This window comes from Accipiter gentilis, unplaced genomic scaffold, assembly GCF_929443795.1.
Source record: "Accipiter gentilis unplaced genomic scaffold, bAccGen1.1, whole genome shotgun sequence".
NCBI lineage: Eukaryota > Metazoa > Chordata > Aves > Accipitriformes > Accipitridae > Astur > Astur gentilis.
Genome location: NW_026060952.1, coordinates 1,015,910 through 1,030,456, shown reverse-complemented (window position 1 = coordinate 1,030,456; position 14,547 = coordinate 1,015,910). Strand labels below are relative to the sequence as shown.

The 14,547-nt window shown below is 47.0% G+C and overlaps 1 protein-coding gene across 1 annotated transcript; it reads right to left on the bottom strand.

The window, feature by feature from the left end:
- Nucleotides 1-31: 31 nt before the first annotated feature.
- LOC126037141 (electroneutral sodium bicarbonate exchanger 1-like) lies at nt 32-14,325 on the bottom strand (the record flags this gene model as incomplete). Its single annotated transcript, XM_049797413.1, has 8 exons — nt 14,106-14,325; nt 4,067-4,228; nt 3,225-3,338; nt 2,725-2,886; nt 1,861-2,112; nt 980-1,048; nt 263-436; nt 32-163 (listed from the first exon to the last, which is right to left on the bottom strand). Coding segments are annotated over exons 1-8 (1,158 nt in total), but the record flags the coding sequence as incomplete, so codon positions are not given.
- Between the last annotated feature and the right edge of the window lie 222 nt (nt 14,326-14,547).

The following is a 14,547-nucleotide window of genomic DNA, read 5'->3' as shown; positions in this document are numbered from 1 at the left end:
GCCCCGAGGACACAGCAAGCCTTACCTCTTCTTCTTCTCCAGCTTCATTTCTGGCATCGTCCAACTTCTTCTTCCTTTCTGGCATAAGGTCATCCAGAAAGCTGAGCTCTCGCTTTGAGAAGCAGAAATCCATCGCTTTCCGGACAAATACGAGAGCCAAAACCTTCACGAATAAGAGGGAAGATGCGGTGAGCTCAGAGACGATGCCACCTCTCACAACAACGCTGCAAACACCCCGCTGCCGAGCGGTGGCAGCTCTTACCATCATGGGAAAGATGATGGCGGCACGGGACACCTTGATGGTCCAGAGCAGGACGAGGCAGGTCAGCTGGATCGCCGTGAAGAAATGCACCTTTCGCAAGGGCACGTGCCGCAGGTAGATGAAATCCGGCTGGTGTTTCGCTGGCATCCAAAACAGCTTCAAGCGATCAAAGAACTGCGAAATAAAAGGGAAAGGTTGCCACCTTGGGACTGCGGCAAGTTGCTGGCCCTCTCGAGACGTGGAGGCACTTTGCAGCATCTCGCTTGCCGTCAGAACTCCTGGATCCCACCGCATTCCTCCTGGGAGCAGCACCCATTTTCCCTTCGCTCCATCTAGCAACCGGCTTGCCCCTGAGAGCTGCCCACCAAACGGCAACTATTCCATGCCATTCCATTATTAGCATTTCTCGGCCCACTGAATCCCCCCATGAGGATTTCCACCAGTGGTAGAAACTGCCTTCCCTTTGCACCAAATTCCCCCGCTTTTCACGTAACCAAACACTGACCTGCCCTAAACCCTGCAACAGAGAGCGCTGAACTTGCCTGGTCCTCCCAGCCCTATCTACCTCCTGTGCCTCCACCAATCTCTTTCTTACACAAAAGAGTTTCATTGCTTGCTCTGCGAGAAGTTTTTCCCATGCCACTGCTTTTTTCCCTGCTGCTACAGAGACAAAATACCAGGGAGCCGACATGCTGCACGCTGTAAAAGAGTCCGTACCTGAATTCTTCTGAGCGATGACACACCCATGTAGAGAAAGACGCCATAAAGCACAGGCATTGGTATAAACTGGGGGGGGAAAGAAAAAAAAAAAGAAAGAATGCAATCGTTTCTTTTTCTGTATTGCATTTTCAGTATTACCACCCTCTTCCACAGGCACTGCCTAAAATTGCTTGAAGCTTTCCAGCTTCCATTCAGGCTTAGAGATGGGTCAGATATTAACCATTGTTTTGCCATTTTGTGCGCACGAGTGAGCTAAGGCTCTGCTTTAGGCTGAACTTGGGAGTTATCTCTCCTCAGAATAATCCTATTTTCCAGAAAGGTTGGAGGAAAATAGGCGATTTCACCCATGCTACCCTATGCCGCATTCTCTGGCGGTAGAAGAAACACTTCTGCCTATTCTTGGGGCAACAGGCAAAGGCCACAGGCCTCCTTTTAGCCTAGAGACGAGATTACTTTGTGGGAGGAACGTGCAAGGAAGCCCACAGGGATGACCTCAGTGTGTTTAGCTCCTGGGAACGGCTGCTCCGCGGCATTTGGGGAGCAAATTGCAGCCACTAAAGGGCTGCCTGTTTGAAACAGAGCAGATGTGCTCGTCTGAATATGCTCAACTGTAACCCATAAACATGGGTGGGCCTGAAAGACACCCAAAAATTCAAGCAGTTGCGTTGCTTGCTCGCCTCGAGCACACCAAATGGGGGCCTGAAGGGCTGCAAAACCTAACCGAGGCTGGTTCCCACCGTTGGTCAAGCCCCAAGGGTTGGGACCACCTCCTCCTCCTCCGCTCCACAACTAACTACTCAGGCCTGCAGAGAGGGGACTGTTTTTCTGTAACCTCCAACAAGCTCACGGTTGTTGGGTGGTTTGCATTTTCCTCTCACCTTTAACACGGAAGTGAAGACGACAGAGCAGCCCATGAGCACAAAGATCAGCAAGCCAGTGACTCTCTGCTCTCGTATCCCCAGCAACTTGGGTTGTTCTCCTGGAGCTGAGCAGTCAGACTCTACTTTGAGGCTATTCACGTGGGTGATGGACAGGACGGTCGCAGCCACAAACCAGGGCAGCCCCATCACAGAGCACACCCCGAGCATCACGGCCACCACAAAAAGGTCCAGGTGGTACCCGCATCCTTTCTGCAGGCAGGAAAACAAGAAACAGAGCATCCCATAGCACAAGAGCAAGGATAACGTCGCAAGTCAGACTCAAACCCTGCTCGAGCACAAGTCAACTTCTTCAGAATTCAAAACAAGAAATGGAAACAAGCAAGGGTGTATGCAGGCTTTGCACAAGCACCTGGCATGAAAATCTGGCAGGAGTTCAGACACAATGGATATGCAGAGCTTGTGCATTAAATACTTCTCCAAAAAACAACAAGCCACAACCCAAAAGCACCAAACCATTTTTTCCACTCACAAAGAAAACTGTACCACTTGCAAGGAAGGTGTGACTCTGAGTTATCCCTGGCAGCGCATCAAAACAATTCATTCCCCACACCTGCTGCTGCTGCCATTTTAAAACAAAAACGCAGTTCTCTATTGCTCCAAGATTAATTTGCTCCTCCAAAAGGTTGCTCATCTGAACTGCCCTGTCACTTGCTCCCTGCATCATCGTTAATCCAGGAGAGCATCCTGCCACGCAGCCTGACCTTGTCCCAAACCAATGCCTTCAGAAAGCATCGGGAATAAGAGCTTCTCCCCAGACCTGCAGCCCAGAAGGGGCTGGAGTCATCTCTCACAGGCCCTTACCTTCAGCTTGTGCTCCTTCCTGTTCACAATAACGGCACTGATCTGCTGGTCCATGAATATCAAGATGGTGCAGAGCAGAGCTGGGACGAGCGCAGCCAACACCGTCCACCAAGGGTTGGGTCCTATGGGGTTGATGAACCACCCGCGGTCGTCTCTGGTAGGCTGCAACAAAGCCCACACATCAGCATTGTCTCCCAGCCCAGGCACTCCACTGGCTTTCATTTTCCCCTCCCTCCTTGCGTCAGAGCACCTCCCAGCCCTGGCTTCATGTCCCCCTCTCCCATGGGCTTCAGCAGTGCCAGTCTCCTCCTTGCAAGCAGCTCTAGATACTTCCCCTGTAGGTATCTAGTTTTGGGGCCATCTTCTCGTTTCCAGGAGGAAGCAAGGCACTTGGAGGTGGAAGAGGAGATGGTCACACCACCAGCATCTCCTCCAGACTCAGCCCTGCCCTGCCCCGGCATCACCTTGTGGCACCCCCACGTGCCAAAACACCCCGTTACCTTGAACGCATGGGGGACCTGGAGCTTCGGCGATGGGATCCCAACCACAAAGTCAAGGAGCACCATGATGACGATGGTGAGGAAAACAGCAAAGTCGCTCACTGTGGACCGTACCTGGGGCGAGAAACCAGAGGTGAGAGGGGCATGGCAAACAGGGCCGTAAGGTGAGATGCAAGAGTTGCAGACATCCACAACATTAAGGCTGCTTAACCAAATCCCACCACCCCTCTGAGCACATGCAGCCTGATCCCTTGCTTAGATACTGCTGCTGTGTTTGTCCCTGTGAGATCTGGGGTCAGACAATAAAAAAAAGCTTAACTAGGCCAACAAGGGTTGGTTTAAGTCAAAATCTAAAAATAATAATAATAATATTAAAAATAAGAAAACACATGTCTGCCACTACAGCTACACTCACAGCTACAATGGCAACAAGGCACTGAGGCATCCTTTAGTCCTCAAAAGGAAGCTCCTCATTCGAATCTACTTTCCACTCGAGCACATAATGCGCAGAAGGTAGGGGAAAAAAACCAAACCGAAAACCCCAACCCCCAAAACTTTGGGAAACCTGACTTCCTACTACCTGAGGAGAAGAAAAAAAATAAAAAAAAATCAAACCCCAAAAATCTTCAATCTGGGGCAGGTCACGAGGCAGGTGGGAAACGCTACGATGATTTTGCACTCATGGAAATGAGTGTGGGACATCCAAGCTCTTGGAGAGCTTGGCCTGCAAGGCCAACGTTTCCCAGCTTGACCAAGGCAGGGCAAATACTGCTTAGTGCTCCAGGAAAGCCATTTTGGGAAACGAGTGCGGAGATGGACACTGGCCACCTCCTTCTACTTACTCTGGTTGGAAAGTAGCGGCTGGTTTTAAACTTCTTCAAGAAGCTTGACAGGGCAAAGGTGGCGAAGAAGAGGATGCAGCACCAGAAGAATACATCAGGGGTGTAGGGGCCGTCGTGTCCACAGGCAGGTCCTTGAAACTCCCCACGCAAATACTGACATTCCTGGAGAAACAGAGCATCAGGACACAAAGGCAGTGCACGTGCGGCAGGGAAACCTTGCATAGCTAGGGGGTTTTGAGGATCTTGGTCCAAGATCCACGACCCTGTAACTGCTCCTGCCAATGGAGATTTATATTTAATGAGCAGCAGCAGCTGAACAAGTGACACATCGAACTACACAGTGGAGAAATGAGATGTGAGGAGACACCATACGCTAGTAACACATTACAAGAAACACTCATCCAGGTGACACTCTTCCATCAGTTGCTTGCATTCATAGCACTGTTTCCTTAACTGCATCTGGCTTCAGTCCTCACATCTTCCCGCAAAAAACAACATGCCAGGCTCTCCCAACCCTGTGAAGAAAACCTCATCAGCTTTCCTAACTAAAAAGTAATTCTTTTAAAAATTATTTTTAAACCTGAAAAGGACTAGGATTCACAGGACTAGCATCATTACATTCACTTCACGGTCCTCCTCAAAATGGGAGAACAAAAGATAATTGACATGACAAACGCCACAGTTACAGACGTTCCTTCCTGGGGGTGCAGTTCGCACACCTAGGAGCTCATGCATGCACGAATGGGTGACGCCAGGCAGCAGCCTTCTTACGTGCCTCTGACCTCAGGAAGAAACAGATAACATGAATACTTTTACTCCATTTGCATCCTGAGGACCAGAGATGAAGCCCAAGATTTGCCTAGATGACACAGTCAGTTCCTTTAAGGGATGAAATTGTTCGTTTGAGTTTGGCTTCAAGGACTCCCACAGCTGGCGATTAACTAAGAGGTATGCTACAGCGAGGAGCCCGACACACAGACTGCAGGACAACTCATCACGCCAGGCCTCTGAGCTTGCAGTTCTCCGCAGGGCCCGGTGCTGCCTGAGCAGGTGGATGGACTTCCCAGTTCCAGAAATACAAGCTCGTGAATCAAACCCTCCTCAAGCACGCAGGCAAAACTGGCTGCGCTTTAGCGAAGCAAACCAACAACGAGGCTTCCTTTGTTTGGGTGCCTCCTGTCTGACGATGCTCTGGGCTACTTTCTCTTCCTGGCAGCAACAGGAATAAGTTGCTCTCATACCTACCAGCTTCTGACAGAGAAAGAGGATGATCTCGTTCTTGCCTGCTAGGACCAGGGGTGGCAATAACGCAGTCTGCCGAGACTGGAAGGGGATGCCTTGGAGGCGGAAACACGCGGGTGTTCATTACTCCTGGGCACTCGGAATCACGGGAGGAGATGATGCCGAAGGGCCTGATCCGATTCACAAACTGACGCACCTTAGGACTGAAAAGGCTTCTCCTTCCACTAACTTACTTTTCTCTGCAACAACAGCCTCAGGAGAGTAACTTCTCCGTAACCCTTTACACTACAGCAACTACAATACTTAATCCTAATGTACCTTACAAGAAAACTACTGCGGTCTTCTCTACTAGAGGGCCAACGCTGCTGCGCCTGTAAGGAGCGCTTTACGTTTTATTAACCTTTTGAAACAACGCACTAGCTTTCCTTGCAATCGCATTACGTGGGCTTCCTGGGACTTTATATATGCACGTTCGTTTTCTCTGGCTAAATCAGATTTGGAACGCAGGGGTGGCCATCTGAAAACACTGCAAAACATTCTTTTTACATACATCAGTTCTCTGGTGAAGGCAACAACTGAGGAGGATCTTCAGCTAATGTAAAACTGCGAAGCTCAGAGGAGTCGTACTCCAGCTAAAGATCTGCGCACTACTAGGCAGGAATGTCAAATTAAGCAATGCCCAACAGATACAAGTCATTGGACCTTTTCTTTTACAAGTAGGAAAGAAAGGGTACACAGAAAGATAGTGGTCTGTAGAAAATGCATGTAAATCATCAAGATTTCCAAGGATTACTCGAATCGCTTCCTGGAGAGGCCAAAACAAGAAAGGAAGGAAGAATATTAACAAGATAGCCACAATCCCACTGCCAAGTACAGTTTTCAGGCTTGGGAAAAAAAAAATAACATTACAGTTTGCAGGAGTCATGGAAGAGCAGGTTCCAGATATTTTGCTTTTCCTCCTCCCCTTCTTCCCCCTGCTCCCTCCCATCACCTTAGAGCATGCTGCCCTAACAGATTCACAGAAACTGAAGTGAATGAATATCTTAACCCTGAATTAACATAGAAGCAATACTATGGAGAGTGGAGGTGTGCTTTTAAATTTAACAAGTTCTACATTTAAGAAGCCTCCTCCTTGCCAGCACAACACATGCAAGTATTGACCTGTTTCAAAAATAAACATATTCCCCTTTTTCGGAATATTGACCCAATTCAGTTACAAAGGAACTGTAATTCAGCCCCAACAAACTCCTGCTTTATAAACGGGAAACTTTTTCTAGGAATACCTTTTGTTGGGAAGTGGCTTGCTGAAAAAGGACATGGGCCTGTGGAAAAGTTGTGCGAGCAGAGTTCTGTGTGAAAGAATGTCAGTTTGAGCAACAAGACTAGGCCTTGGCTGAAAATAGCTGGCTTTACTGATATTGGGAGAAAAACAACAGCTGGTCTCGCTGTTATCAGGAGAAAGACAGGGACGGTGTGACCTTGGCATAACTTCACAAGTAACTTTTGAAGAAGTTCTCATGAGAAAGTTACTGAACACGCGTAGCTGCCAACCACAAGTGGGTGTGTTTTAGTAATGAATAAACATTAGCAATGTACCAATCATATTAGGACTAGTAGGCATAATTATCGCAAACTGTATAAATATGAGCTATCCGTGCAAATAAAGTTGAATCACTTCTATCACTCATATTGGGTCGACTTATGTGCATTCCTCCGCCGCTCCAACAAATGGCGCCCGAACGGGGACCGAAGAAAGGGGAATTGGAGCGACGGACACTGAGAAGCACCAGTAGCAGCGACCGGGGGGCAAAAGATTAACCGAACGCTGATCGTCTTGGTTGGTGTGTTAACTCTCGTGCCTGGACCGTCCAAAAGGGGTTCGCCGTCAGTGAGGGCTACTGGAAAAAGGCTGCAAAGACTTTTTAACCGAGGTGCCTTAATCAAGGTAGCACCCAGGAGTATCAAGAAGCCGGCCGGCAATGGATCAAGAGGTAGCCCTAAAATTATTACAGTGCTTTTTAGAAAAGCGGGGAGTAAACTGCATTAAGCAAATTTCGGGGTTAGTCACGCTGGGTCGCGTTAAGGGATGCTTTAAGAATCCGGATTTATTATTTAAGGAGAGTGAATGGCGTAGATTAGGAGACGTATTATGGGATATGGTAACTGATGATGATAAATCAGCTAAAAAACTAATGAAGCAAGGACAGAAACCTTTCAATTAGTGTGGGTACAGCTTTTGAGCTTAGTACCTGGAATGCTATCGGAACCTCCCTATGGGACGAAATTAGTGACGGGTCTAAAGAAGTTAAAGATCTTGTAACTTTATGGAAATTGATTAAGACAACTCTAAGAAATGAAAGCAGATCGTAAAGCGTCTGCGTCTGCTTTTGCTGCTCTCTCTCTCCAACCGCAAGCGAAAGGGAAAAGCGGGGAGAAAAACATAATGCAGCGAGAGACTTTTTGGAGCTTGTTCGCCTACTCTCGTGCCCTTGACTTCTGCTCCACTCCCTGGGACTGCCGATATTAATCGGCCATCCGACAGTTCCCAAGCCTCCCTAACCGTACGATTAAAGGAAACCCTACAGAATCAGGGAGTGAGTAAAAATCTGCCTACGAAAAACCAGCCCTCAGATACCACCGTTCAACATGAACAAATTATACCTAGCATACACCCTGATTCAAATAATGCAAACAAGGACTTGGCTACTCTGATAATAGAACAAAAAGAGACAATGTTAGAATTGTTAAAGGAAATGGGGAAAAGAGACGGGGAAACCAACCGCACCCGTGACAGACGCGGAGCCGCCTGTAATAGCCGCTGCAGAAGAAAGGCAGAGACATTGGAGGGGTGTAATAACAGATGCCATTATAGAAGGGACTATGCTCTAAGCATTCCCAAGTTATTGCATCAAATGGACAGAAAAAATGGGAGGTGTTTGACTGGAAGGTCATTCAGAAATTAAGGAATGCTGTGAGTCAGTATGGAATCAAATCTGCGTTAACTCACAAAATACTGCAATTCATTTTTTCTGCTGATACGCTGATACCTCAAGATATTAAACAGCTAGCACAGTTGATTTTGACACCCGCCCGAATGTTAGTGTTTTTCTGGCAGTGGGAGAAGCTCTGTGATAGGGAACAAGCAACATCACGACAACAAACAGATCCCCTATGGGGAGTAACCATGCAGATGCCGATGGGTACTGGACCCTTCGCATCAGGGAACGCTCAGTTACAATGTGTCACTGAGGTTCATCATCTATCACAGATCTTGGCGTATCAAGCTTTTCTTACCGTACCAGACAATATGTACAGCCATGCTTTTACCCAGGTGAAACAGGAGAATACAATTTATGACCACCCTGACATGAACGAGGGCATGAAAGAAAACATGTTCAAAATACTCGCTTTTGAAAATGCTACTGAAAAGACACGCAAAGCATTGTGTAATTTGCCGAAAAATGCAGACATCGTTGATATGATAGAATACACGGATCGATCAGTGGACTCACAGAAAGTAGCCTATGCTGCCACAGCTCTCCAAGGAGCTACAAAGAAACACAAGGCCAGTAAGACACCCTTGGTCAAGTGTTCTAACTGTGGCAAACGTGGACACATTAGGAGCAAATGTACAGGTACTGTTAACAGTAAGTGCTGCAACAAGTGTAAGAAAGATAACCATACCACCAAGAATACAGGAAGAAGGGAAACTTTACACCGACCGCGAAGGCCCCTCGCGCGGCGACACAAATGCAAGGGGCTTGAGCTGCCAGCCCTCAGGCAGCCTCGCAACCACCAGATCCGCCACCGCAGGAAGCTCCAGAGTGGATGTGGAAACCGCAGTCAACATAAAGGGACCATTGGGGTTTGGACTTAGTGCATTTTTAATGGGGCAATCTTCAACAGCTCTAGAAGGAATTCTGGTGCTCCCAGGGCTTATTGATGCAGATTATTGTGGGACTGTGAAAACTATGATTCATGTTTTAATCCCTCCTGTTTCTATTCCTAAAGGTACCAGAATAGCACAATTAGTTCCATTCAGGTCGTGTGTTCCGAACCCAGGTGAAGTACAACGTGGAGATGGTGGATTCGGCTCCACAGGGAAACCGCAGGTATACTTTGCCATGGACACAACAAGAGGTAAACCAGAAAAGGTAGTGCAATTGGAAGGGCCCGATGGAGTTGTTGTCAAGAAACCGATGACAATCAATACAGGTGCTGATGTTATGATTATTTCACAATGCATTTGGCCTCCATCATGGCCATCGATCAATCCAAACTTTGGTATTGCAGGGATAGGGGGCACACAAGCCACCTTAGTAAGTCAGCTACCAATTACATTTGTGTTCCCCGATGGTGAACACATTACGACGTGTCCGTATGTCATGACTACCCCAACTGAATTGTTTGGCCTCGTAGCCCATGATTTATTGAGCCAAATGAAGGCAATGTTAGTGACGCATCCTTTTTAGGAGCGGTCACTGAGGGGTAGCCGATTCTGAAAATTAACTGGAAAACAGATGAACCTGTTTGGATTGATCAGTAGCTGCTAAATTCTGAAAGGCTACTAAAAATACAAGGGTTAGTTGAGGACCAGTTGAGAGCGGGACAAGTTGTTCCTTCTACTAGTCCATGGAATACATCAATATTTACCATTCCCAAGAAAAGTGGGAAGCGGAGACTGTTACATGATCTCAGAGCTGTGAATGTGGTGATGCACAGTATGGGAGCCCTGCAGCCAGGTTTGCCATCTCCAGTTATGCTTCCAGAAGAATGGGATTTGTTAATTATAAATCTAAAAGATTGCACCCAGATGGCGCTGAACGGTTCGCCTTTTCGGTACCATCGATTAACAAGGCAGAACCCTATAAGAGATACCATTGGGTCGTGTTACCGCAATGAATGCGCAATTCCCCCACGATGCGTCAGGTGTATGTGGCCTGGGCATCAGAGCCTGTAAGAAAGCAGTTACCTCAGTAACTTGCCACAGGATGAGATTTTAACTCAATTGCAGGACATCTTAAGCCATCGCGGAGTAATAATCACTCCTGAAAAGGTGCAAAAGGCAGCACCTTGGAAGTATTTGGGGTGGCACATAAATGCTAGCAATGTTAAACCTCAGAAGGTTCAAATAACATGAGAAATTTCAATGTTACATCATGTCCAGAAGCTTGTGGGAGATATCCAGTGGGTGCGGAATCTTTGCGGTATCACTAATGGCAATATGACCCCTCTGGTAGAACTCTTGGGTATGAGAACACTGTGCAGATGAGAAACGGGAAATGACAGAGCTGACCAATTGGTTGCAGCGCCACGGGAGCCTCCTCCAGGGAATCGTTTTCAACAAAGCACGGCAATCGCATGCGTTCTTGCACCAACCCGCTAGGATGTTAGCAAAGCAATTTGACTTACCACTTACTGATGCCCAAGGTATCGTTAAAGCATGCCCTGATTGTCAAAACGAAGGGCTCGGCTTGGGCTGTGGGGTTAACTGACGAGGTCTTTTGCCATTGCAGTTGTGGCAAATGGATTTCACCCATGTCATGTGGTTTGGTGCAAAGCGTTCTGTGCATGTGTGTATTGATACCTATCCTGCTGCCATGTGGGCCACGGCACGAACTGGAGAAAAGGCCTTACATATTGAATGACATCTTCACGCTTCTTTTGCAGTACTGGGTGTGCCTCAAGAAATTAAGATGGACAACGGCCCAGCCTATGGTTCTACACGATTTGCTCGATTTTGTAATTTGTGGGGAATTCACCACGGTACCGGTATTCCACATCTTCCCACAGGACAGGCTATTGTCGAATGGGCCAACCAAACCCTAAAAGAACATGCTGCAAAAACAAAAGGGGGGAACCCAGGGCTTACTCCCAGAGGAACGATTGGCCAAAGCCTTATTTGTGCTAAATTATCTTAGATTGACAGGTGATCACAAAGACCCACCAATGGTAGTGCATCATGTTCTTTTACAGGCAGAAAGGACGCAACAAAGTACAGGAATCATGGTAATGTATAAGGACCCAGAATCCAGGAAATGGTGCAGATCAGCAGAAGTAAAACTTACTGGGAGATCCTGGCTAAGTGGGACAAGCCATGGCTTCGCACTGATGCTGGACCCGGAATTGTTCCAATGGTGACTGGCACGGCACCGGCGGGTGCTGGAGCCACTGATCTGACAGATTCTAACTAATAGAGTATTACTAGTGGACACGGAGTCCTTCAGAGAGGTTTTCAGAACAGCGTGCCTTATTGTATATAGAACCTGCTTTAGGTAAAAAGTGTGTAAAGCATAATTTGATTAAACATAGTGTGATTATGGGAAGACAGTGTGGGGTAAAAGTTAGTTAAAGCCAAAATTAGGGGTAAGGTCTATTTCCATTAATAACCTGGGAACGAGGTTGATTGTGTTTCCACAGATACAGGCCCACGATGGACTCCTGTTCGATTTGCATGACCATCATCATCTGGAGCATCATAGATGATGTGGCAATATGAATACTACCTCAGCCAAAAACTAATGTATAGGTCACCTTGGCTAACATAACAGGTCAAGATTCTCTGTGCATCGCAACTGTATCGTAAAGCCCATGAACCAATAGACAAGATGGCTATGACTCGTGCAGCGCGCCTGGCCAGCGAGCGCATGCGTCACAGATTGCAACCGAGGCGGACTTTTGGCACCCGCTGGCCACGTGTGCTAAAACCCGTTCCTCTGCAAATGTATAAATACTGGGATTTTCCAAAGAGCATCGGGCTGGTGTACGGTGAGGCCATCGTTGCCTCTGTGGGGACGCCCACGGAAAGCTGGCACCTACCGATTGCTGGGCTGAGTTCGTGGAGCAAGATGGCACAAGAATGTATAGATGGTTCATTTTCCTCATGGTCTGGGTCATTAGGGGTAACGGGTTGGCTCAAAGAATTATGGGCATTATTGTAGTTACTGTGATTTTAGCTATTGTAACAGTTTTACCTTGTTCAGCTTATTAAGGAAAATGGCATCCCAAGTTATTAAGCAAGCCTGGATTGCTCAAAAACAAAAATAGGGAGAAAGATTTAAACGGAGACCTACAGTGGATTCAACCTTGTTGTGGTATTACAAATACAGACTTACAGCCGCTGCTGGATTTATTGAGGGGCAGCGATAGCTTAACTTCTACAAGACAACTAAGTGCACCGGGACGGCAAGCCTTGACAGCAATTGGACAAAAAAATCACATCATCCATGTCTGGCAGATACGTTCCTGATTTACCCATAAATTTGAAACCTTATGCTGAGATTGATATGGAACACACTGACTGTAGTAAGCAGCATGACAGTGACACCGGTGATTGATCCACATCGGTTAACACCATGGGACAGTAAGAATGTTTGGGTGTCACTAGCTAAAGCTACTAATCAAACCTCTTTTTGCGTGCTTATGTATTTTATTAGGTATAATGTTGTTTTTACTGTGTTTAATTAATTGTGTTCACAGATCTTTGCAAAGGGCAATACAGCAGGTGTTAAAATTTTACCTCAATCTATATACAAACAAATAGATTGGCTGAAGAAACATACACAAAGATCCAGCAAGAAACTAGTTGGTTTGATGGAGTGTTACAATCAATATTCGGCGGGATAACACTATGGGTAATGTCATTGATTAAGGAAGCCTTATGATGGTTGGGTATATTGATATTAATCTGTGTAATAGTTAGAATTCCGTATGGGTGCATGATAAAAGGAGTCTCAAAGCTGACACACCAAGCTCTACTCGCACAAAAAGAAAAAGGGGGAATTGTTGGGAATTGGCTTCATGAAAAAGGACATGGGTCTATAGAAAAGCTGTGCGAGCAGAGTTCTGTGTGAAAGAATGTCAGTTTGAGCAGCAAGACTAGGCCTTGGCCGAAAATAGCTGGCTTTGCTGATATCAGGAGAAAAACAGGGACAGTGTGACCTTGGCATAACTTCATAAGTAACTTTTGAAGAAGTTCCCATGAGAAAGCTACGGAACACGCATAGCTGCAAATCACAAGTGGGTGTGTTTTAGTAATGAATAAACATTAGCAATTTGCCATTGTTGTCCAGGCCCATTGCCTTTTCCAGTCTGGCCCATTTCCAGCTTGGGGGTGCTCTTAGGATTAGTCTGGAGGCAAAGATCACACTGTTGTGCGATCACACTGCCTCACCGTGGTGTATAAATTCCTAGCCACAATTTCTCCTATCAGATGATTATACAGGGCTTCTGTTCCCCAATGTCTTTTCCTATGTTCCTCCCCTATCAAATGCCATAATAAGCAAGAGGGAATGATTAGCTTTCCCTGTGGGGTATGAGCCCACCCCTCTTCATTATATGACCCTTCTAAACCTGTAATGAGCTTTTGATCTTCCTTAGTGTATTCTGGCTTACCTTCTAGGGAAATCCACCTATCAGGAATTAAGGCCCCTTCTGTTTTTACCTGTGTTTTGGCCACTTGTTTTGCCTCTCTGTCCGCCAGCTCGTTCCCTTTTTCCAAATCTGAGCTCGCTTTCTCGTGTGCCTTAATATGCATAATTGCTACTTTCTTAGGGAGCTGGACAGCTTCCAGTAACTTCAGAATTTCTTCTGCGTGTTTGATATTTTTCCCTTGAGAACTCACTAGTCCTCTCTCCTTCCAAATTGCTCCACGTGCGTGTACAACTCCAAAGGCATATTTTGAGTCTGTATAAATGTTCACAACTTTGCCCTGGGCCAATTCCAGGGCGCGGGTTAGAGCAATTATTTCTGCCTTCTGTGCGGAGGTGTTCCTGGGCAAAGCCCCCGATTCTATTACCTCTTGGCTGGCAGTGACGGCGTATCCCGCGTGTCGATTACTGTTTAGGACGTAACTGCTTCCGTCTGTGAAGCGAGTTTCCCTGTTTTCCATGGGGCCGTCTTTCACGTCTGGGCAACTGGCGTACGTTGCTTCGATGGTTTCCAAACGGTCACGATGTACCGGTTCTCCTGTGTTCCTGCTGAGAAAAGAAGCTGGGTTGACAATGTTAGCGACTACAATCTCCACGTCATCCCGCGCTACCAATATAGCTTGATATCTCAGGAATCTTTGTGGAGAGAGCCAGTGTCCGCCTTTTGCTTCCGGTACTGCTGATACTGCGTGAGACACCAGAACAGTCATCTTCTGGCCCAGAGTAAACTTTCGGGCTTCCTGTGTATTTAGTATCACAGCCGCAACCGCCCGCAGGCATCCAGGCCAACCTTTTGCAGTCGTGTCTAAC